The sequence below is a fragment of the Doryrhamphus excisus genome, chromosome 5 (assembly GCF_030265055.1).
Source record: "Doryrhamphus excisus isolate RoL2022-K1 chromosome 5, RoL_Dexc_1.0, whole genome shotgun sequence".
NCBI classification, from domain to species: domain Eukaryota; kingdom Metazoa; phylum Chordata; class Actinopteri; order Syngnathiformes; family Syngnathidae; genus Doryrhamphus; species Doryrhamphus excisus.
In genome coordinates this window covers 2,640,760-2,666,452 of record NC_080470.1, presented here as the reverse complement: position 1 = coordinate 2,666,452, position 25,693 = coordinate 2,640,760, and the positions used below count along the sequence as shown (strand labels likewise).

Below are 25,693 nucleotides of genomic sequence, written 5' to 3'. Positions count from 1 at the left end.
AAAAGCTTATAAAAGTCATCAGCACAAACCACAAACTTTCCTATTCAGTCATTTATCCTGCCACAAATACATTTGGACCGCCACAGAATGGAGTTGGTGCCACCTGTTTTTCCTTGCTCATGTTAAGAAAAATTTTTCATATTTCTGTTTGTTAGTGAGCAGTCAAATGAAATTAAGATAAGATAATATATGCCTTTATTCGTCCCTCAGTGGGGAAATTTGCATTTTTGTATTTATTTGGGCAAATATATGAAACATTACAGTGCATTTCTTACATCAATCAAAATATAACTTTCCATTATTTACATTTGTATTCAACTATCTGATCACAAGCCCAAAAGGAGTAGGATGAAGCAAAAGCTTATAAATGTCTACCCCTTTTTGGTCTTGTTTTCCCCTGTTATTATTATCATTGTAATATTATTATTGTTATCATTTTCATTATTGTTATAATTCATTCATTCATTCATTCATTTTCTACCGCTTTTTCCTCACGAGGGTCGCTGGAGCCTATCCCAGCCTATTCAAGCGAGAGGCGGGGCACACCCCTGACTGGTGGCCAGCCAATCACAGGGCACATATAGACAAACAACCATTCACACTCACATTCATACCTATGGACAATTTGGAGTCGCTAATTAACCTAGCATGTTTTTGGAATGTGGGAGGAAACCGGAGAAAACCCACGCATGCACGGGGAGAACATGCAAACTCCACACAGAGATGGCCGAGGGTGGAATTGAACTTGGGTCTCCTAGCTGTGAAGCCTGTGTGCTAACCACCCGGCCGCTGTGCAGCCCTGGTTCAGTATATTTTTCATCAAAATAGTAGTCATGCCAAAATGTTGTGTTGCTGCTGGATGTTCACAGTATCCGAGGGATACTGTTGTGGGGGTGCTGGAGCCTATCCCAGCTGTCTTCCGGGCAAGAGGCGGGGTACACCCTGGACTGGTGGCCAGCCAATCACAGGGCACATATAGACAAACAACCATTCACACTCACATTCATACCTATGGACAATTTGGAGTCGCTAATTAACCTAGCATGTTTTTGGAATGTGGGAGGAAACCGGAGTACCCGGAGAAAACCCACGCATGCACGGGGAGAACATGCAAACTCCACACAGAGATGGCCGAGGGTGGAATTGAACCCTGGTTTCCTAGCTGTGAGGTCTGCGCGCTAACCACTAGACCACCGTGCTGCCCTATTACCATTATTATTGTTATTATTGTCACCATTATTAATCATCATGAATATTACCATTTTCATCATTATAGTTGTAACAATTTTTGGATTTTTTTAAAGCCCTACCTTGAGGTTTTTAGACGTGCTTTTCAGTTTGTGTTTGGTTGACTAATTAGTAACGCTTCTTACTACTTACTAGTGCCTGGGACGGAGAGCTCGGAGACGAACGCTGACAAGGAAGCCCAGAAGCAGCTATGGAACGACGAGAAGGTACTGATGGACGAGGGAAGGGTTGCATACTTTTTGTTAGTTTGGTGTCACATGTATGTATACAAAGCTTTTAGATTGGAGGTTTGAGGTTTGCCTTGCCTGCAGGGGGACTCGCCAAACCCCAACACATGTGATGTCCCGGGAATCAAGTGAGTGTCTTAAATTGTATTTATTGAGTGAAGTATGGATGCTTTCTCGCTTTTTAATAACTGATTCAAAAATGTTCTTCTTTTCCTTCTAGTATATTCCCATCACCAGACCAGGAATTGAACCCGTCGGTGCTGCCCGCTGCACACAACACAGGCGGCTCATTGCCTGATCTCACCAATATACAGTTCCCTCCCCCGCTGTCCACTCCACTAGACCCCGAAGACACGGTTTCCTTCCCGCCTCTCAGCTCGTCCAACAGCACAGGCAGCCTGACCACCAACCTCACTCACCTGGGCATCAGTGCGGCCAGCCATGGTAACACTATTATATTTCATTCAATTCAAAATTCATATTAATAAGTTGCACTTTTTGGTAATGTGAATGAGCATATAAATAAATCAGATAAAAAAAAATTTGAATTCGATTTTGGCTGTACTCTTAACTTGGTTTTCTTTCCCCCCCCAGGGATCCCGACTTCCTCTCAACCCAACATGACTGTAACAGAACAGCGCCGGCAGCCTCCTGTTGTGCCGCTTACTCTCACCACTGACCTCCATCTTCAGAAATCCACTCAGCAGCTCTCGCCCACCCTCTCCTCACCCGTTAACATGACGCAGGTGATGTTTTACCCGCAGTTTTTTACGTTTCACACCCCGGTGACGTTCAAGTTTTACTTGGAAAATCCAATTTTACATAAGCCACGTTTACGTAGTACATGAGGAGTTTTTCCTTTTTCTGAATGGAATTTTTCCGAATTATTCATTCATTCATTTTCTACCGCTTTTTCCTCACGAGGGTCGCGGGGGTGCTAGAGCCTATCCCAGCTGCCTTCAGGCGAAAGAGGCGGGGTACACCCTGGACTGGTGACCAGCCAATCACAGGGCACAAATACACATTTTTCATCAAAATAGTAGTCATGCCAAAATGTTGTGTTGCTGCTGGATGTTCACAGTATCCGAGTGATACTGTTGTGGGGGTGCTGGAGCCTATCCCAGCTGCCTTCAGGCGAGAGAGGCGGGGTACATCCTGGACTGGTCGCAAGCCAACCAATCACAGGGCACATATAGACAAACAACCATTCACACTCACATTCATACCTATGGACAATTTGGAGTCGCTAATTAACCTAGCATGTTTTTGGAATGTGGGAGGAAACCGGAATACCCGGAGAAAACCCACGCATGCGCAGGGAGAACATGCAAACTCCACACAGAGATGGCCGAGGATGGAATTGAACTCTGGTTTCCTAGCTGTGAAGCCGCTGTGCTAACCACTCGGCCGCTGTGCAGCCCTGGTTCAGTATATTTTTCATCAAAATAGTAGTCATGCCAAAATGTTGTGTTGCTGCTGGATGTTCACAGTATCCGAGTGATACTGTTGTGGGGGTGCTGGAGCCTATCCCAGCTGCCTTCAGGCAAGAGAGGCGGGGCACATCCTGGACTGGTCGCCAGCTAGCCAATCACAGGGCACATATAGACAAACAACCATTCACACTCACATTCATACCTATGGACAATTTGACTTTGTTGACTTTGTTGTATGTGCTTCTCCTTTTTAGGTGTTGCCAACGCAACAACTGACCCTGGAGCAGCAGCTTGCCCAGTTCCCACTTTTTAACCAGCTCACAGCTCAGGTCCAGGCACAGCTGCTCAGCGACCTGCAGAAGCAGACGCCGCAGGGCATTCAGCTCATCACCCTGCCGACTCCTCCCTCCACCGGTACAGTCCCCGCCACTGCCAGCAGCCCCTCCCCAGACAGCCAGACCTCGGCCAGCATCAGCTCGGTAAGACAACAGGAAGTCGCATATAAAGCCATTAAACAGACACAATGTTTTCGTAGCATTATCCTCACACAGGAAGGATGATTGAGGTTGGGCTTGCGGGCTTGCTCAGTAATGTAAGCCCCATTGACTGCTGCTTAGGTGCTAGCATGGTAGGCGTTAGCATGTTAGCATTTAAGCTAATTTACTCATGTCTCAAGACAAATGCACACATAGCTTGATGTAGGGATGTTATAGGACAACTTTGGTTCTTTCTAAACTTGAGGCCCTCTTGCTAGGTGCTAGCATGATGACTGTTAGCATGTTAGCATTTTAGCTAGTTTACTCATGTCTAAAGGCAAATACACACATGCCATGCTGTAGCGAGGTTATACGACAACCTTGGCACTTTGTAAACTTGAGGCTCTCTTGCTAGGTGCTAGCATGATGACTGTTAGCATTTTAGCTAGTTACTCATGTCTAAAGGCAAATACACACATGCCATGCTGTAGCGAGGTTATACGACAACCTTGTAACTTTCTAAACTTGAGGCCCTCTTGCTAGGTGCTAGCATGATGACTGTTAGCATTTTAGCTAGTTACTCATGTCTAAAGGCAAATGCACACATGCCATGCTGTAGCGAGGTTATACGACAACCTTGGCACTTTGTAAACTTGAGGCTCTCTTGCTAGGTGCTAGCATGATGACTGTTAGCATTTTAGCTAGTTACTCATGTCTAAAGGCAAATGCACACATGCCATGCTGTAGCGAGGTTATACGACAACCTTGGCACTTTCTAAACTTGAGGCCCTCTTGCTAGGTGCTAGCATGATGACTGTTAGCATGTTAGCATTTTAGCTGGTTTACTCATGTCTAAAGGCAAATACACACATGCCATGCTGTAGCGAGGTTATACGACAACCTTGGCACTTTTGTAAACTTGAGGCTCTCTTGATAGGTGCTAGCATGATGACTGTTAGCATTTTAGCTAGTTTACTCATGTCTAAAGGCAAATACACACATGCCATGCTGTAGCGAGGTTATACGACAACCTTGGCACTTTCTAAACTTGAGGCCCTCTTGCTCGGTGCTAGCATGATGACTGTTAGCATGTTAGCATTTTAGCTAATTTACTCATTTCTAAAGGCAAATAGACACATGGCATGATGTGGGGACACTATTGGACTGCATCAACCTTTTCGGTACTTGAGGGGCTGTCTTGCTAGGTGCTAGCACGGTAGCCCGAGGTTCACAACACAGGTGGCAAGCCCATCAAAATTTCCCGCGGGAATTTTCTAGTTGTAAAATGATATTTTTCGAGAGTGCAGAAAGACTTGGGATCTATTTATTAGTGAGCATTCCATGACTGGGAATGAGTTGGATGCCACCTCAACTCCCCGTCCTTTTTGATATTTTGTTATTTGACCGGCATGGAGCCTCGCGCTCGCTAACCCTCTTCCCTCCAACAGTACCGCAATCAGACTGGCTCACCAGCCACTCAGTCTCCAACCTCCCCAGTCTCCAATCAAGGCTTCTCCCCCGGCAGCTCTCCTCAAGTAAGAGCCCACCCACCAAGCCAGCTGCTTTTTGGGGAAGGGCTTTGTTCCTGGGGGGGAAGCTAATTCTTGATAGGCTGCTTTTCATCTCTTGCATCAGCCATTCACCCGCCCGTGCTGTGTCAGCTGCATTTCCTCCTCACCATTGTCACTGTTCACTGTGCATGACATGATATACAATTTCTTGATGGCGGTCTTGTCCCTTTGACTTCCTTAAAGAGTCGTACATTATTTGTTCCACACAACTTTGACACAAATTGGAAAATGATGTTGAGAAAAGACAAAAGACTACAGACACTCCCGAGTTTCCATGGACTTATACCATCACACCACGATGTTGACTGTTCTTCTGGTCATGCTTCTTTCATTATACACTCCTGATTTTAAAATTTAAGGTCAGCTGACAAACTGCAAGAATTCAAGAAACAATACAAGCAGTTGATGTTTGCTAAATACAAGGATGAAGAGTCTTGAACCAGTCATGATGTGCTATATATATCACTATATTGACACTTACTATGGTACCCATTATGTCATTGGATGCTCATATTACCTCGTACTTCGGTACGTGGTGCATTATTTAAAAAAAAAAAACCAAAAAACCCTTAAACTGTATTATGGAAAGCAGGAAGTGAACAAATGTAACAGTTACTGATTGTAAAAGTACCAGATGGAGGGGTAGGATTTAATAAGATTTGCTTCTTCCTACTCCTTTAGGACATGTGGAACTATGAACTGATTTGAAAAAAAATTAAAAATTATTAAAAAAAAATTAAACTATATTAGGAAAGCAGGAAGTGAACAAATGTAAGATTTACTGATTGTAAAAGTACCAGATGGATGGGTAGGATTTAATAAGCTTTGCTTCTTCCTACTCCTTTTGGACATGTGGAACTGTGAACTGATTTGACAAAAATAAAAAAAAATAAAAAATTATTAAAAAATCAAACAAACCTTAAACTATATTAGGAAAGCAGGAAGTGAACAAATGTAACAGTTACTGATTGTAAAAGTACCAGATGGAGGGGTAGGATTTAATAAGCTTTGCTTCTTCCTACTCCTTTTGGACATGTGGAACTGGGAACTGATTTGACAAAAAAAAAAAAAAAATCATTTTTTATTTTATTTAAAAAAACAACAACAACCTTAAACTATATTATGAAAGCAGGAAGTGAACAAATGTAACAGTTACACGCAGGATGGCCTCATTTTTTGGTCCTTTTAAAAGCCATCTGATGGTTTATTGGACCGCACTCGGCATCTGAGGATCGTCCCAGGATCTTTTAAGAAATTTCAAATGACTATTTTTGTCCATTCCAACAATGTTCTCCCATCCCAGCAATGGCGCGCTACGAGAGACCAAGCCGACCTCGTTCAAAGAGAGAAAGCTTTTTTTTGTCTTTGCCATCAATAGATCATGACAATGTTCATACCTGACAGAAAATTAGATTTAATCCCCATTTTTATTTATTTATTAGATTTGGGCTTGCAGGAAAACTGCACTTTTTGGGGAATTTTCCCCTTAATCCACAATCCTTATGTGAGACATCAATTTACCAAAATACCAAAATACGGCAAAATAAAAGTTATCATGAATGTACCAGTTACTACACAGTTACAGCATGTATATAAAACCATGAAATCTTGTGCAAAATGTAAATCCTTGCAATTTTTCAACTGCTGTTAACATTTTGAACAGGAGTGTATATTTTCCCAGGTGAAATTCCAGTATTTGTCATCCAGGGTGGGGATTCTCAATCAACTGTTTGTTTCTACCAGGATATCAGCCATAAAGTATATTTGTTAATTTTATAAATTTAGCATGTACAACACGCTACTTCTGGGCTGCACGGTAGTCGAGTGGTTAGCGTGCAGACCTCACAGCTAGGAGACCAGGGTTCAATTCCATCTCTCTGTGGAGTTTGCATGTTCTCCCCGTGCATGTGTGGGTTTTCTCCGGGTACTCCGGTTTCCTCCCACATTCCAAAAACATGCTAGGTTAATTAGCGACTCCAAATTGTCCATAGGTATGAATGTGAGTGTGAATGGTTGTTTGTCTATATGTGCCCTGTGATTGGCTGGCCACCAGTCCAGGGTGTACCCCGCCTCTCGCCCGAAGACAGCTGGGATAGGCTCCAGCACCCCCACGACAGTATCACTCGGATACTGTGAACATCCAGCAGCAACACAACATTTTGGCATGACTACTATTTTGATGAAAAATATACTGAACCAGGGCTGCACAGCTAGGAGACCAGGGTTCAATTCCACCTCCTCGGCCATCTCTGTGTGGAGTTTGCATGTTCTCCCTGTGCATGCGTGGGTTTTCTCCGGGTACTCCGGTTTCCTCCCACATTCCAAAAACATGCTAGGTTAATTAGCGACTCCAAATTGTCCATAGGTATGAATGTGAGTGTGAATGGTTGTTTGTCTATATGTGCCCTGTGATTGGCTGGCCACCAGTCCCAGGGTGGACCCCCTTCTATCGACCACCCTCTGCGACCCTTGTGAGGATAAGCGATAGAAAATGAATGAATGCTCTGCCACTCTGGGGGCGGGCCAAACCCCCCCTGTTTTCTGATTGGTCACTTGAAACTATTACAGATTCACTTAGTGTGCAGCACCGATTCTTTCTGCGACGTCCTCTTATTTGCTCTCCGGCAGACCAGGTTCTTTATAATGTGTTTATGAGTGTGCAAACAGGTTGTGCTTTTCATAGGAAATGAAAGAACCTCGTCACGCTAATGAAAGACCGCCATTTTAAATCCGCCATGCTGCACTGTTGTCACATGATTTAATAATATTTTACAGAAGCGTACGGTCCTTATTGGTTTTGACCGATGTGCTACACACATGATGATCGGGGGTAGTGATGCTTTTTGTTAGATACTGGAATTTCCCTAAGTCAAATGTCTGTGTTTAAGTCATGAAGAGGCTTTCCAGGGTCAGCGCATCGCATCATAATTGCACCTCTCATCTTATCTCCGCCTCAATTTATACTCAATCCTTATTATCCGATCCCAGGACACCATCTGTTCCATGTTTTCCTTTTGGAAAAATCATACTGCTGACGGGGCCTCCTCATGAGCATCACCGCTTTTGTCACTGCTCACTCTGATGGTTGTGTATTGACCTTTTTGCTTGTGTTTTCTGTTGCTTTTGGTGTCTTGCTCATAGGCCTGGGTACATTTCCACGCAAACTAATTTCAGTTGTGAGTTTTAATCCACATTCTGCTCTCTTTTGATATTTTTATTCCAGCACATTCCCGTGGTGGGCAGCATATTTGGTGACTCTTTCTACGATCAGCAGGTGGCCTCCAGGCAGACCAATGCTCTCTCTCACCAGGTGACGGCCTGTCATTTACTGTCATTTTGGATTTAGGCTCTGAACTGATTCACTACCCCCCCCCACCCTCCTTTTTTTTATTACTAGTTGGAGCAGTTCAACATGATCGAGAACCCCATCAGTTCCACCAACCTGTACACACAGTGCTCTACCCTCAACTATACTCAAGCCGCCATGATGGGTCTGAGCGGGAGCAGCCTACAAGACTCCCAGCAGCTGGGCTACAGTAGCCATGGCAACATTCCCAACATTATCCTAACAGGTAAGTCGTGCACTTACTTCTCCTTCCCAGTGCTTCTCAATTATTTTCTGTCGCCCCCCCCCCCCCCTATGAAATACTTATTTACTTATCTGTACTGTACAGACTGAACTCGAACCTGAAAATGCAACAAAATGGAGAGCATACAAGCATCAAATTGCATGTTGAGTACCATACATTTGTATATGTTGGTAGGTCTGCGTTAAAATGAAAGCCTTTTTGTCCCCCCTGACAGTTCCCCGTGGGGGCTGCCTCACTGCATCAGACCGATCTCTTTCCATACTTGCTAAAGCTGCTAAAGATGCTAAAGCAAAAAGCCTTGAAATTTGAGTGGTTATTATAAACATAGCTAAGGTCGGTCAACTAAGTCCGGTTCTAGAGGTTAAGGGGACCCCACTCTGTCCCCTAAGTCTGGTTCTACGGGCTTAGGGGAACCAACTCGGTCCCCTAAGTCTGGTTCTAGGGGCTTACGGGAACCCACTCGGTCCCCTAAGTCCGGTTCTAGGGGCTTACGGGAACCCGCTCGGTTCCCTAAGTCCAGTTTTAAGGGTTTAGGGGACCCCACCCAGTCCCCTAAGTCCGGTTCTCGGGGTTTAGGGGACCCCACTCCAGTCCCCTAAGTCCGGTTCTAGGGGTTTAGGGGAACCCCACTCTGTCCCCTAAGTCTAGTTCTAGGGGTTTAGGGGGCCCCCGCTCTGTCCCCTAAGTCCGGTTCTAGGGGTTTACGGGGACCCCACCCGGTCCCCTTAAGTCTGATTCTAGGGGTTTAGGGGACCCCACCCAGTCCCCCTAAGTCCAGTTCCAGGGGTTTAGGGGACCCCACCCAGTCCCTTAAGTCCGGTTCTCGGGGCTTATGGGACCCCACTCCGGTCCCCTAAGTCCGGTTCTAGGGGCTTAGGGGACCCCACTCTGTCCCCTAAGTCCGGTTCTAGGGGTTTAGGGGGGACCCCACTCTGTCCCCTAAGTCCGGTTCTAGGGGTTTAGGGGGACCCCACCCGGTCCCTTAAGTCCGGTTCCAGGGGTTTAGGGGTCCCTAGAGGTTTAGGGGCACCCCACTCTGTCCCCTAAGTCCGGTTCTAGAGGCTTAGGGGACCCCACTCTATCCCCTAAGTCCGGTTCTAGGGGCTTAGGGGACCCCACTCTGTCCCCTAAGTCCGGTTCTAGGGGCTTAGGGGACCCCACTCTGTCCCCCTAAGTCCGGTTCTAGGGGCTTAGGGGACCCCACTCTGTTCCCCTAAGTCCAGTTCTAGGGGCTTAGGGGACCGGGTCCGGTTCTAGGGGCTTAGGGGACCGGGTCCGGTTCTAGGGGCTTAGAGAAGAAGCTGCTATTGTCTTGGTCACATACACAAGAATGGCCAGGCGATTTCAGGGCACCCAGACCGTTTTGCTTAGCCCCTAAGGATATGAAGAATTTTCTGAGGGTCTGGATTTGATCAAACAAGCCAAGGTGTTTCGTCTCCCCGCTTGACGCCGCATCCACACCCACTTGTCTCTTTGATGCGACACATTCCAGTCACAGGCGAGTCTCCGCCGAGCCTCTCCAAAGAGCTCACCAATTCGCTGGCGGGCGTTGGCGACGTCAGCTTTGACGCAGACTCTCAGTTCCCCCTGGATGAGCTCAAAATCGACCCACTCACCCTGGACGGGCTGCACATGCTCAACGACCCCGACATGGTGCTAGCCGACCCCGCCACCGAAGACACGTTCAGGATGGATAGGCTGTGACGCCACACGCCGACTGAGCGCGGCGGCGAGCAACAACAAGACAAACACTGTAACTTGTGAAAGGAGAATGAGAGAGCGAGAGAGCGAGACCAAGGGCAGGCTCGAACCCTCTCCCTCGTTGCATGGCCATCCAGCAGTCCGACCTCAGTCCTCGACTCCGTGTGAAAGCCCTTTTGACACAATGAAGACAGCAGGGATAAGGACCGTCCTGTGGCATTCCGGGGAATGGCCTTGCTGTCCTTTTAAAGAGATTGGCCGCTCAGCGCTTTTTGCTAGCACGGCTGTGTTTACAGTGTACCATTTAAATACCACCATATATATATATTCCAAAAATGCACATTTCTTTTCATATCCACTTTAATATGTTTTTCTTTATATTTGCTTGTAGCAGGAAGCTGCAGAGACATTGAACTGTAGGTATCAAACCGGCCATGTTAAAGGGAAAAAAAAAAAAAAACGTTGCAGGTTTTCCTGCCTGCATTAAAACAAATCGGGTAGTCTTGCAAAACAACAGCTGTCACACTCAAAGCTTTATTTTTGACAACCAAAATTTTTTTTTTCATCATGCACTGTATGTTTTGATGTTGTGTGTATGTGTGTGTTGATGTGTTCTGTTTTATTTATGAGGTCAAATATTTATATTCAATTTCATACGTTTGATGCCAAAATGCTTTCAGAAGGCATGGTGTAAAAAAAAAATTGCACTGATGTTTTATTTATGAATTAACCAATGTATTTATTTTTTCACTTGTATCTGTTGTATCTCGTTTTAACGAAGGAGTGCAAAACCTCCCCATATAGTTGCTCTTCAGTGTTCGATGTGCCATATTCATTGCTGCAACCCGGAAGTGACATTTGAAATCCTACCTAGCGCTGAAAAAAAAAATATTCAGGCTCCAAATGCAGGGTTGTTGGATTTTTTTTTAAATTTTTTTTAATTTTTTTTTAAATTTTTTTAATTTTTTTTTAAATTTTTTTGATGATCAGGTATTACTACTGAACTGGAAAGCATAATTTAATTTTACGCGAACATCCTTCTATGAGGAAGGAAGCAGTCATTTTTATTTATTTTTAAAAAATTTTTTTAACCGGGAAACGCTCAAATCTTTAAATCTTTTTGACGTCGTCACTGTGAAATCACCTGATTTTGCCTTACGTGAGTATTCTACTGTTAAGTGTCTTTTTTCGTAACTTCCTGTGTAACATTTTCTTGTATTTTTAGACAGGCATCTTTTTTTTTGTTGATTCTGTTGTCTGACAAATCAATGTACTGTATTTTTTGTAGCGGTACATTTTCTAACCAAATTATTGATGTTTTATAAAGTGGGTGGAGGATTTAAAAAAAAAAAAAAATCTTAATTATGGTGTTAAATGCGGAGGAGCGCAAATATGGGGAGGCTTTTTGCTCCTTGTGGAAGGGAAGCTCTAACAAAAAGCTGTTTTAACATTTCCGCAGGAGGCAAACCAAATCACGCCTCCCTTAATATGGGTGTTTTCATACTAATGTGCAATTCCTACAACATATTTATATTACCTATATTCTTCACATAGGGAAGGAACGTGGTCAGAAAATAGATATATTTAGCATATTTAGATGATGAAATGTCATTTTTCACAAGTTGCAACCAACCTGAACGGGCACTAAAATCAATCAGGGATGTAGCAGAGTCTAAAATTGTTTACAGATGTTCCAAACAAATGTTTACAAAAAGCTTCTCCGGTAACATCGGTTCACACTTGATCCAGATTCAGCAGAAAACAACCCCCTTTGGTGGCCTTTTTGTCAGAGTTTCCCTCAGAGATGCTTTATTGCTGTGTGTGATGTCGAAAGCTATATCGTAACGTGCGTGTGTGTATACAGATGATGATCATTTGTGCTTAATTGTTGTTGGGATCGAGTCCCGGCTCCGTTGAGTTGGGGACTCGATATTTTGGTCGCTGACGACTTTTTAACTGTCGAGTTTCAGAAGCGTCGATCTGCTGTAACGTCTACATCCAAACTTCTTCTTTGCTTGACGTGTGGTTCCTATGCAAGCGAATTTAAAACGTAAGGCTTAAAGGAAAAATCCACCCAGGGGTTCCCACATGTGGTCTGGTACACGTTGGTTTGTAAATACAAACCCTAAAAACAAATCACTTATCTTATATCCCAGACTACCTTTAGCCGTGTCCCGATACAACCTTTTCCCTTCCGATACGACACTGATATCAGCACAAATCGTTCATGCAGCGAAATCCTTTTTCACGTCCATCGGCGTTAGCATGTTTATGACGATTTTCGCAAAAATATTGCCTCTGTTAATTGACATTTTCTGGTTAGCATACAATACGGCAAGTGTCTTATCCATGTTATTGATACACTCTGTGATTCCAACTGTTTTTTTGTTTTTTTTTTCACAAAAATGTCCTTGCTAGCATTTTTTAGCTTGCTAACAAAATGGCGGTTGGCTGTCAAAACACTTTTTTTTAATAGTTTCAGTTCAAAATGAAAGCGATAAGTGCTAAAAGAATATTTGAGGTTACTTTTTTTAATCACAAAAATGTCCTTGCTAGCATTTTTAGCTTGCTAACAAAATGGCGGTTGACTGTCAAAACACTTTTTTTTAATAGTTTTACATGCACAAAACAATTCTAAATGAAAGCGATAAGTGCTAAAAGAAGATTTAAGGTTACTTTTACTAGGAATGATTCATTTTTTATTGACTGTTAATTGACATTTTTTGGTTAGCATACAATATGGCAATTGTCTTGTCCATGTTATTGATACACTCTGTGATTCCAACTGTTTTGTTTGTTTTTTTTTTTTAATCACAAAAATGACCTTGCTAGCATTTTTAGCTTGCTAACAAAATGGCGGTTGACTGTCAAAATATATTTTTTTATAGTTTTACATGCATAAAACAATTCTAAATGAAAGCGAGAAGTGCTAAAAGAACATTTGAAGTTACTTTTTTTAATCACAAAATGTCCTTGCTAGCATTTTTAGCTTGCTAACAAAATGGCAGTTGACTGTCAAAACATTTTTTTTATAGTTTCACATGCATAAAACAATTCTAAATGAAAGCGAGAAGTGCGAAAAGAACATTTGAGGTTACTTTTTTTTAATCACAAAATGTCCTTGCTAGCATTTTTAGCTTGCTAACAAAATGGCGGTTGACTGTCAAAACATTTTTTTTTATAGTTTTACATGCATAAAACAATTCTAAATGAAAGCGAGAAGTGCTAAAAAAAACCATTAGCGGTTACTTTTTTTTTATCACAAAAATGTCCTTGCTAGCATTTTTAGCTTGCTAACAAAATGGCGGTTGACTGTCAAAACATTTTTTTTATCGTTTTACATGCATAAAACAATTCAAAATGAAAGTGATAAGTGCTAAAAGAACATTTGAGGTTACTTTTTTTTAATCACAAAAATGTCCTTGCTAGCATTTTTAGCTTGCTAACAAAATGACGGTTGACTGTCAAAACACTTATTTTTTTATAGTTTTACTTGCATCAAATAACTCAAAATGAAAGCGAGAAGTGCTAAAAGGACATTTGAGGTTACTTTTACTAGGAATGTTTCATTTTTTATTTATTATTTTATTTTATTATTATTTTTTACAGCGTATGAATGTCTATGTTTAGCGTCCTTGTGGCCTGTTGCATGTGTATTTACTACTTGCTACCACTAGAGGGTGTTGTATACTCAATTGAGAGTTACAGACGTGTACAGACGTGTAGCCGGCTAAATACACAGTCCTGATTGGCAAAGGGAAGAAGCCGCCCATTGTATTCTGCGTTCTGATTGGCTGTAGACCATTGTCAATCTTCTTGCAGGACCGCCTGTTTCCAGTTACATGGATGCTAGCCGCTAGCAAACATTCACAGCCAAACGGCGCCAGGACAAGCCACGATTTAGAGGTTCAAATCTTGTAAGTTGATCGTTACATTCAAACAATATTTGAACTATGAGAGTATTTAAACAAGAGTGGGAAGTAAAATGTTAATGGCTATCTGAGGAAAGATTATGGTGAGGCGTTTAAGAGCATTAAGCATAATATAGTTATTGTACAAAAATATAATTGGCTATATCGCGGATTCCACATATTGTAGGCTATTTTTGGGAGCATACCCTGCGATACATGAGGGAACAATGTACGTGGGTCAATTATATCTTTAGTTTTGACTCTGTTTTCAAATCCAAAGGCACTTTTTCTCAAATTAAAATCTGCTCAAACTTTTTTTTAATACTTAAAAGTGAACGATATATCAAATTAAAGTTGTAATTAATCCCGGACTCGATATCACATCGCGTGTTTGGGAACATTTCCGTCAAAAATCACGTCTTCAGTGAAGGTAACGCTAACCTTAAATGTTATTTTAGCACTTATCGCTTTCATTTAGAATTGTTTTATGCATGTGAAACTATAAAAAAAAAATGTTTTGACAGTGAACCGCCATTTTGTTAGCGAGCTAAAAATGCTAGCAAGGACATTTTTGTGATTAAAAAAAAAGTAACCTCAAATGTTCTTTTAGCACTTCTCGCTTTCATTTTGAATTGTTTTATGCATGTGAAACTAAAAAAAAAAGTGTTTTGACAGTCAACCACCATTTTGTTAGCGAGCTAAAAATGCTAGCAAGGACATTTTTGTGATAAAAAAAAAGTAACCTCAAATGTTATTTTAGCACTTCTCGCTTTCATTTAGAATTGTTTTATGCATGTAAAACTATTAAAAGAAAGTGTTTTGACAGTCAACCGCCATTTTGTTAGCAAGCTAAAAATGCTAGCAAGGACATTTTGTGATTAAAAAAAAAAAGTAACCTCAAATGTTCTTTTAGCACTTCTCGCTTTCATTTAGAATTGTTTTATGCATGTAAAACTATATCAAAAAAGTGTTTTGACAGTCAACCGCCATTTTGTTAGCAAGCCAAAAATGCTAGCAAGGACGTTTTTGTGATTAAAAAAAAAAAAGTAACCTTAAATGTTCTTTTAGCACTTCTCTCTTTCATTTAGAATTGTTTCATACATGTAAAACTATTAAAAAAAAAAGTGTTTTGACAGTCAACCGCCATTTTGTTAGCAAGCTAAAAATGCTAGCAAGGACATTTTTGTGATTAAAAAAATTTTTTGCATTTAGAATTGTGTTATGCATGTACAATGATAGTAATTTTTTGTGTTTACATTGTTGCAACGCTATGAATTGGATTTATTGGAAAAATTAATTCAGTTAATCAGACGTTCTGGAACGGATTAATGACTCTATACAAGCTTTCACTGTTCTTTTAATAGTGTGGAGTGTTAGAAAAGGCTTGATCGCGTGGTATAATTCAAACAGAGAACAATAGCAACAGTAGGTATTAAAACCCAACGTTAGTCACCACCGACAGCACAATAAATTAGCCTCGTTTTCTGTTCCAGCTAACGACGTATTGCTATCCCGTGGGAGTTTCTCGCGCTTTGCAAAGTGTTTATTAGCACATACTGTTGTTGTTTACATGACTGCTTTGATTTTTTAGACGCAGGCTGTGTTTTTGTTGCTAAATATCGAAACAATATCAGTATCGATGTGGAGAATTTCCACTCCCCCCATCTGCATGCAATCTGAAGTTTGTTGTGTTAATTAATCGATTAATCGCTTAGGCCCAACACGGACCATATTGGTAGGAACCAAACACAAACACTTAATGGCTTGGTTCTCAAAGTTAATGTGTGTGGAAAATCTTCTTTTCCCTAAAACACAAAGATAATACATCTGCTTTCACGGGTGACTAAGGAAGTATTCACGTTTAAATTCAACAATTGAATACCAAAATAGTAATTTTTGCAGTTCCAAATGTGCTACTGTACCATAATTTAATTAAACTGTTATTCTAGCAAGGCTGCATGGTGGTCTAGTGGTTAGCGCACAGACCTCACAGCTAGGAGATAGCTAGGGTTCAATTCCACCCTCGGCCATCTCTGTGTGGAGTTTGCATGTTCGTGGGTTTTCTCCGGGTTTCCTCCCACATTCCAAAAACATGCTAGGTTAATTAGCGACTCCAAATTGTCCATAGGTATGAATGTGAGTGTGAAAGGTTGTTTGTCTATATGTGCCCTGTGATTGGCTGGCCACCAGTCCAGGGTGTACCCCACCTCTCTCGCCTGAAGACAACTGGGATAGGCTCCAGCATACCCCCACAATCCTAGTGAGGATAAGCGGCATAGAAACTTACAAGAAGAAAGTTGAAATAGTTAACAGAACTGGAAAATCAGCTGTAATTTTGCAAGAATAAAGTCAAAATATTGAGAGAAAAAAATTGGCAATTTGACGAGAATAAACTTGTAATATTATGAAAAAAATAAAGTTCTTCAAAGTTGTAAAATTATGAAATAGATTTGTAATTTTTTGAAAATTAGGTTGGGGAAAAAGTTCTAATATTATGTGAATAAAATCATAATATTACTAAAAGAAAATTTTGAAGAAAGTTTAAATATTTGGAAAATTAAAAAAAAATTAAAATGTAGGAATAAAAGCTATTTATTAAGTGTGGGTTTTCTCCGGGTACTCCGGTTTCCTCCCACATTCCAAAAACATGCTAGGTTAATTAGCGACTCCAAATTGTCCATAGGTATGAATGTGAGTGTGAATGGTTGTTTGTCTATATGTGCCCTGTGATTGGCTGGCCACCAGTCCAGGGTGTACCTCGCCCGAAGACAGCTGGGATAGGCTCCAGCACTCCCCGCGACCCTCGTGAGGATAAGCGGTAGAAAATGGATGAATGAATGAGTTCTCCTATTTTGTGTGGAAGTGGTAACTTTTTGACTTCTTATTTTGTCTTTCCCCACCATCGGCCATCTCTGTGTGGCGTTTGCATGTTTTCTCCGGGTACTCCGGTTTCCTCCCACATTCCAAAAACATGCTAGGTTAATTAGTGACTCCAAATTGTCCATAGGTATGCATGTGAGTATGAATGGTTGTTTGTCTATATGTACCCCAATAGGCAACTTCCTCTGCTTCAAACTTGACTTAAATGAAAAGGTTTGTAATGAAATTACGGATTAGGCCATGTCGAGAAACCCTGAGCTGGATTTTTCCTTTAAGCCAACAAATGTTCTTTGTAGGTGAAGTCATGTTTTTCATTCAAATGTAAAAAAAAAAAAAAAAAACGGAACACGGACAGCCTTTTGGAACGTTACTGTAATTTTTTTGTCTGTCATCATTGTACCTTTTGTACATAAACGCTATAGCTGAAAACGAAATGCATGAAAAACCGGGAAACGAAGGCCTTGCTTTAGCTCCACAGGATGTGGGTTCGGTGTAACGAAGTCACATGTCGCTGTCGCCAAGTTCTCGAGGGGATGCATGTCGGGGTGCGACGCTTGACTCTTGTTTCCTGTTTTAGTGACTCTGTTACCTCCCAAGTCTGTATACTACTACTTCATGACTTATCATAAAAGAATGTATTAATCGTGGCAGTATCTCCTGGGTCGCCAAAAACGACAATGCGGGGGGGGGGCGGGTGTCCCCCGTTTTTTTGTCGCCCTGTTACGCGCTTTCTCTTCCTTGCTGTGTAGCACCAAGCACCACCGCATACAAGCGCGTTGTCTCTTCGGGCTCGTCTGGGAAGAGATGGCGGTTTGGTACGTGGACTGTTTTTTTTTGTTTTTGTTTTTGTTTTTTTTTTTGTTTTTTTTTTCTTGTACTGTTGCCTATCATGTCAAGTGTTTTTAAAAATTTTTAATTTTTTTTTGCCTTCATGGACCTGAAGCTTCTGTGTTCCTGTCAACTGCATGACCTGATGCACATTGAGAAGATTAGTGTCCCGTGTAAGCTATCACTATTTGCTGTAGCTATGCTCAAGTGACTTTTTTTTTTTAGACATTTTTTTGTTTTGTTTTTCTTGTACTGTTGCCTATCATGTCAAGTGTTTTTTTTTTATTTTTTAAAAATGTTTGTTCCTTATGTTTTTGTGCAATGTTTAGTCCTCTTGCTGTAGCTATGCTCAAGTGACTTTTTTTTTAGACATCAGATATGATTGTTTGATTTTTTTTTAATTTTTTGTTTGGTTTGTTTTTCTTGTACTGTTGTCTATCATGTCAAGTGTTTTTTTGTTTTTGTTTTTTTTTTTTTGCCTTCATGGACCTGAAGCTTCTGTGTTCCTGTCAACTGCATGACCTGATGCACATTGAGAAGATTAGTGTCCCGTGTAAGCTATCACTCTTTGCTGTAGCTATGCTCAAGTGACTTTTTTTTTTTAGACATCAGATATGATTTTTTTTTTTTTTTTTTTGGTTTTTCTTGTACTGTTGTCTATCATGTCAAGTGTTTTTTTTTATTTATTTTATTTTATTTTTTTTGCCTTCATGGACCTGAAGCTTCTGTGTTCCTGTCAACCGCATGACCTGATGCACTTTGAGAAGATTAGTGTCCCGTGTAAGCTATCACTATTTGCTGTAGCTATGCTCAAGTGACTTTTTTTTTTTTTAGACATCAGATATGATTGTTTGATTTTTTTTTAATTTTTTGTTTGGTTTGTTTTTCTTGTACTGTTGCCTATCATGTCAAGTGTTTTTTTTTTATTTATTTTTTTTTTGCCTTCATGGACCTGAAGCTTCTGTGTTCCTGTCAACTGCATGACCTGATGCACATTGAGAAGATTAGTGTCCCGTGTAAGCTAGCACTATTTGCTGTAGCTATGCTCAAGTGACTTTTTTTTTTTTTTTAAGACATTAGATATGATTTTTTTTTGGTTTGTTTTTCTTGTATTGTTGCCTATCATGTCAAGTGGTTTTTTTTTTAATTTTTTAAATTTTTTTTATTTTTTAAATATGTTTGTTCCTTATATGTTTTCGTGCAATGTTTAGTCCTCTAGTTGCTTCGCACTTTATTTGTGACTTCCCGGCTTTTGAACCGGGACTAATTTGCCTGATTTGAATGCTGACTGTTTTACACCAGATGTATACTCCGGAAATATTTTCATGTGAAAGAAAAGATGAAATCTCTATTTTCCTTTTTTGTAAACTATATTTAATTTTTTTTTTTGTTTTTTTTTTGTTTTTTTTGTCTGTGAAGATTTTAGGGGATGCAAAATATCGAAAGGGCTTACTTTGGTGCAGCTTGTACTCTTGTGTTGCAAAGGAACATCATTCCGAATGTAATTCTTGTTAGTCGTTTAAACTTCCCTCTGCATGCGCAAAAAAGAAATTTGATTATGTTGTACGAAAAAAAATAGTACAGTCGTCCCTTTCCACTTTTTACGCTTTGAATTCCGTGCTTCGACTCTATCACAGTTTTAAATAACTCTAAAAATTAATCTTTCATGGGTGAATATGACGTTCATTAATCAAAACATATGCATATTGACGCAAATGTTATGTATTTTTGCTTAAATTAAGCATTTTAAAAGCATAAAAATGGCTAAATGAACTAAAATATATAGCATTCAGAAGATGCATTCAAAGACCTTGATTAAATGTAGTTTTTTTCAATGGTCAGAGCTGTCGGTAATGTTACTGTAAAGCTCGGTAAGACACACAAGAATCAGACTTTTATTGCACAGCAGGTACAATAAAAAAAAAAAAACACGACCGTCACTCACAAAAAGCTGAAACTCAACTCTGAACCCGTGATGTCATTTCCTGTCCGCCTCTTTTTAGGATTTGCTAGGCTAGGGAACACATTTATAGCAAGACACACAAAAACACGAGTCTTAATGGCTTATTTACTTTTATTCTGTCGACTATATTGGGTAATACAAGTGTAAAGGTGACTATAGGGGTGTTATTTTATGTTTAGAGGGCTCTAATAATGAACGTATTTAGATTGTATCCCTATGAAAAAAAATAAAAATAAGGAATCATACAAAAACTCTGGAACCAGTTCACCGTGATAAACAAAAGGAGTACTGTACTGCAAACCTGTCAACATTTGTGTTTGAAAATTACGGGATATTCGATTCCCAACAAATAGTCGGGAAAGAAAAAGGGCGGAATACCGGAACTTTGACAGCTATGCTGTAAACTAACGATAAATTTAGCGGAACCTTTCTGCTTTTACGATGTCACGAGAGCACGCTTTATATGAGAATAACTTTACAAGTGTAAAGGTGACTATAGGGGTGTTATTTTATGTTTAGAGGGCTCTAATAAACATGATGGTATCCCTATGAAAAAATAAAAATAAGGAATCATACAAAAATTCACCTATCACGATCGGGTCTGGAACCAGTTCACCGTGATAAACAAAAGGAGTACTGTACTGCAAACCTGTCAACATTCGTGTTTGAAAATTACGGGATATTCGATTCCCAACCAATAGTCGGGAAAGAAAAAGGGCGGAATACCGGCGCTTTGACAGCTATGCTGCAAACTAACGATAAATTTAGCGGAACATTTCTGCTTCACGAGAGCACGATTAACACTTTACAAGTGTAAAGGTGACTATAGGGGTGTTATTTTATGTTTAGAGGGCTTTAATAATAAACTTATTTAGATGGTATCCCTATGAAAAAAAATAAAAATAAGCAATCATACGAAAATTCACCTATCACGATCGGGTCTGGAACCAGTTCACCGTGATAAACAAAAGGAGTACTGTACTGCAAACCTGTCAACATTCGTGTTTGAAAATTACGGGATATTCGATTCCCAACCAATAGTCGGGAAAGAAAAAGGGCGGAATACCGGCGCTTTGACAGCTATGCTGCAAACTAACGATAAATTTAGCGGAACATTTCTGCTTCACGAGAGCACGATTAACACTTTACAAGTGTAAAGGTGACTATAGGGGTGTTATTTTATGTTTAGAGGGCTCTAATAATAAACTTATTTAGATGGTATCCCTATGAAAAAAAATAAAAATAAGCAATCATACGAAAATTCACCTATCACGATCGGGTCTGGAACCAGTTCACCGTGATAAATAATCAAAAGCACGCTTTATATGAGAATAACTTTGCTACACAAGATGCTTTCTGCGGTTGGATTTGTTCGAAACGGTTTTATTGTGTCTTAGACATAGAAGGAAATGACGATTAAATAACGTGCAACACACACAAGTTAGGCAGCTAATACAACTTTAACCAACATAAGTAGTATGGAAAACATAGTTCAGTCTGGTAACTTGTTATATTATTTTACTTTCCAGGGGGAGAAAGCTTTATTCTGGCCATGTATGAATTTTTGCAATATTTTGATGCTTGTGGTGAAAATGTGATGATCGCAAATGCAAACTAAACTATTTAGCACAGGGGTGTCCAAAGGATGCAGGGAAACCACAGTCCGATGTAGGCTACCAAACGTCCTATTTTTTTTTTTTTGTGTTATTGGTGACAAAGCAAATCAGTGTAATATCTAATAACATATCTCATGAATAATTAATTTCAGTTTTTGTTAAGTAAACAAAACAAAAAAAAAACAGTCTGTGTGCTGAAAATGGCCACTGGGCCACACATTGGACACCCCAGATTTAGCACAACATGCAGTCATTTTGCTTGAAAAGTTCATATAAGGAGGGGTGTCCAAACTTTTGGGCCGTTTATGGTAAAATCTAAGAATACGGGGGGGTCACTTTTTAGATTTAGCCAACCCATGGAGATGCAGCCTGCTAACTAGATATACATATTAAAAAAAAAAACTTTATTAGAATAATATTTTGACTTTATACTTGATTTTATTCATAATATTGCAAAAAAATAGCAGAAATTATAGTGAAAATTAAATTTTCTCATCCATGATATGCTCATAAAACAGCCCACATCTCAGCTGAATTTATTAAAATAATATTTTGACTTTATACTTGTAATATCACACCTTTTTCCCCAACCTAATTTTCCAAAAATTACAACATTATTCTTGATTTTATTCATAATATTGCAGAAATTATAGTGAAAATTTAATTTTCTCATAGCATCATATGCTCATAAAACAGCCCGCATCTCAGCTGAATTTATTCAAATAATATTTTGACTTTATACTTGTAATATCACACCTTTTTCCCCCAACCTAATTTTCCAAAAATTACAACTTTATTCTCAATTTTATTCATAATATTGCAAAAAAAATTGCAGAAATTATAGTGAAAATTAAATTTTCTCATAGCATGATATGCTCAATAAACAGCCCGCATCTCAGCTGAATTTATTCAAATAATATTTTGACTTTATACTGGTAATATCACACCTTTTTCCCCCAACCTAATTTTCCAAAAATTACAACTTTATTCTCAATTTTATTCATAATATTGCAAAAAAAATTGCAGAAATTATAGTGAAAATTAAATTTTCTCATAGCATGATATGCTCAATAAACAGCCCGCATCTCAGCTGAATTTATTCAAATAATATTTTGACTTTATACTGGTAATATCACACCTTTTTCCCCAACCTAATTTTCCAAAAATTACAACATTATTCTTGATTTTATTAATAAAATTGCAAAAACTATTGCACAAATTGCATAAATAAAAAATAAATAAATATTATTCTAATCAAAATCAAAAACTGCAATTCAATTTTTTTTTCATAGTATGATATTATACTCAAAATATTTTGTCAAAATTACAATTTATTTATATGAATATTATGACTTTAAATTACTGCTCTTATTTCCCCATTTTTCTTGTTTAAATGTGTCAAGAGCTGATTTTAAAAAAATAAAAAAACTGGCCACAAATGGCCCCCGGACCAAACTTTGGACACCCCCTGATATAGTGAAACCGGTCTCAGACTGAAGAAAACAGCCGAGTGTGTTCTCCGAGTGTGTTAATTAGTGAAAATTAAATAGTTTCTCATAGCATGATATGCTCATAAAACAGCCCGCATCTCAGCTGAATTTATTCAAATAATATTTTGACTTTATACTTGTAATATCACACCTTTTTCCCCAACCTAATTTTCCAAAAATTACAACTTTATTCTCAATTTTATTCATAATATTGCAAAAAAATGGCAGAAATTATAGTGAAAATAAAATTTCTCATAGCATATGTTCATAAAACAGCCCGCATCTCAGCTGAATTTATTCAAATAATATTTTGACTTTATATTTGTAATATCACACCTTTTTCCCCAAACCTAATTTTCCAAAAATTACATTATTCTTGATTTTATTAATAATATTGCAAAGACTATTGCACAAAAATATTATTTGAATAAATTCAAATCAAAAACTGCAATTCATTTTTTTTCTCATAGTATGATATTATACTCAGAAAATATTTTGTCAAAATTATAATTTATTTATATGAATATTATGACTTTAAATTACTGCTCTTATTTCCCCATTTTTCTTGTTTAAATGTGTCAAGAGCTGATTAAAAAAAAAAAAAAATGGCCACAAACGGCCCCCGGACCAAACTTTGGACACCCCCTGATATAGTGAAACTGGTCTCAGACTGAAGAAAACAGCCGAGTGTGATCTCAAGATGTATTGTTTCAGGTCTGAATTCAAAGCTCCCTTTAATTACACACGTTTTTTTTTTTTATCAAGAACTGTACAGTTCATTGAAAAGTGGACGAGGCGTCAGAAAACACAACGTTTAAGTTCCTCTTCAAGCTTATAGTGAGAATAGCATTTTATCACTGTTGTCCTGTAAGTCGTAGTGAAAGATCTGTAGGTATTTATTTGATGCCATGTGATTCTCCTAATGTGACCGTTTATAAAACTGAAAGAAAAATGTCAATTAAATCTGAATGTGGATGACACGTGATCTCGAAATATAGTCTTCATTTGCTGTCATCTTCATTCATTCATTCATTTTCTAACGCTTATCCTCATGAGTGTTGCAGGGCGATGCTGGAGCCTATCCCAGCAGTCTTCAGGCGAGATATGGGGTAAACTCTATATAGATATATAGACAAACAACCATTCACAATGGACAATTTGGAGTCGCTAATTAACCTAGCATGTTTTTGGAATGTGGGAGGAAACCGGAGTACCCGGGGAAAACCCACGCATGCACGCGGAGAACATGTAAACTCCACACAAAGATGGCCGAGGGTGGGGAAAGACAAAATAAGAAGTCAAAAAGTTACCACTTCCACACAAAATAGGAGGAGAACTCATTCATTCATCCATTTTCTACTGCTTATCCTCACAAGGGTAGCGGGGGTGCTGGAGCCTATCCCAGCTGTCTTCAGGCGAGGTACACCCTGGACTGGTGGCCAGCCAATCACAGGGCACATATAGACAAACAACCATTCACACTCACATTCATAACTATGGACAATTTGGAGTCGCTAATTAACCTAGCATGTTTTTTGGAATGTGGGAGGAAACCGGAGTACCCGGAGAAAACCCACACATGCACGGGGAGAACATGCAAACTCCACACAAAGATGGCCGATTGTGGAATTGAACTTGGGTCTCCTAGCTGTGAAGCCTATGTGCTAACCACCCGACCTCTGTGCAGCCCCGATTCAGTATATTTTTCATCAAAATAGTAGTCATGCCAAAATGTTGTGTTGCTGCTGGATGTTCACAGAATCAGAGTGATACTGTCGTGGGGGTGCTGGAGCCTATCCCAGCAGTTTTCAGGCGAGATATGGGGTATACTCTATATAGATATATAGACAAATATACACATAGACAAACAACCATTCACACTCACATTCGTACCTATGGACAATTTGGAGTCGCTAATTAACCTAGCATGTTTTTTTGGAATGTGGGAGGAAACCGGAGTACCCGGAGAAAACCCATGCATGCATGCGGAGAACATGCAAACTCCACACAGAGATGGCCTAGGGTGCGGAAATACAAAATAAGAAGCCAAAAAGTTACCACTTCCACACAAAATAGGAGGAGAACTCATTCATTCATTCATCCATTTACTACCGCTTATCCTCACGGGGGTGCTGGAGCTTATCCCAGCTGTCTTCGTGCGATAGGCGGGGTACACCCTGGACTGGTGGCCAGCCAATCACAGGGCACATATAGACAAACAACCATTCACACTCACATTCATACCTATGGACAATTTGGAGTCGCTAATTAACCTAGCATGTTTTTTTGGAATGTGGGAGGAAACCGGAGTACCCGGAGAAAACATAAACATGTACAAATACATCAGTATACACTGTATATACTTTATATTTTACTTGTATTATCACGCATTTATAAATGATTAGCAACTTATTGTGAATTTCTGACTAAAAATTAGCAGAGTTTGGAATGGAGATCCCACCTGAGATGTTTTCCAGAGATGTTTGGAGAGGGGTCCATCGTGATCCGGGGTGTGCTCTTTCATTCAGTGGAACACCGGCTCTTCAGGTGGTGCAGGGTCGTCAAACGGTGGTCGGTGACTTCACTTTGTTTGTATAGTGCTTTTTTGTCACACTTTACCTTCTTGTTTTTTCCATAATATAATTTTACTTAAAAGCTAATTAGTATACAAATGGGCAAAAGGTACATTTTATTAATTTATAATTTATATGTACTAAAAAAAAGTTTTTGTCTAATTGTACCCACAGTAATACCACAAA

The 25,693-nt window shown here is 39.6% G+C and overlaps 1 protein-coding gene across 6 annotated transcripts in view; it reads left to right on the top strand.

Moving 5' to 3' along the window:
- crtc1b (CREB regulated transcription coactivator 1b) overlaps window positions 1-25,693 on the top strand; it is a 47,165-nt gene that overhangs the window by 10,827 nt on the left and 10,645 nt on the right. For 2 of the 6 annotated variants that reach the window (XM_058072672.1, XM_058072669.1), the window contains 9 exons: window positions 1,384-1,454; window positions 1,560-1,603; window positions 1,696-1,919; window positions 2,070-2,221; window positions 3,163-3,387; window positions 4,833-4,919; window positions 8,179-8,265; window positions 8,353-8,527; window positions 10,038-23,914. In XM_058072672.1, coding sequence (XP_057928655.1) covers window positions 1,384-1,454; window positions 1,560-1,603; window positions 1,696-1,919; window positions 2,070-2,221; window positions 3,163-3,387; window positions 4,833-4,919; window positions 8,179-8,265; window positions 8,353-8,527; window positions 10,038-10,249 — 1,277 coding nt within the window. In that variant the 3' untranslated portion in view covers window positions 10,250-23,914. Of the gene's footprint in view, window positions 1-1,383; window positions 1,455-1,559; window positions 1,604-1,695; window positions 1,920-2,069; window positions 2,222-3,162; window positions 3,388-4,832; window positions 4,920-8,178; window positions 8,266-8,352; window positions 8,528-10,037; window positions 23,915-25,371; window positions 25,527-25,693 lie in introns of those variants that run through there. The other 4 variants (XR_009129816.1, XR_009129815.1, XR_009129817.1 and 1 more) reach the window with 4 other exon arrangements.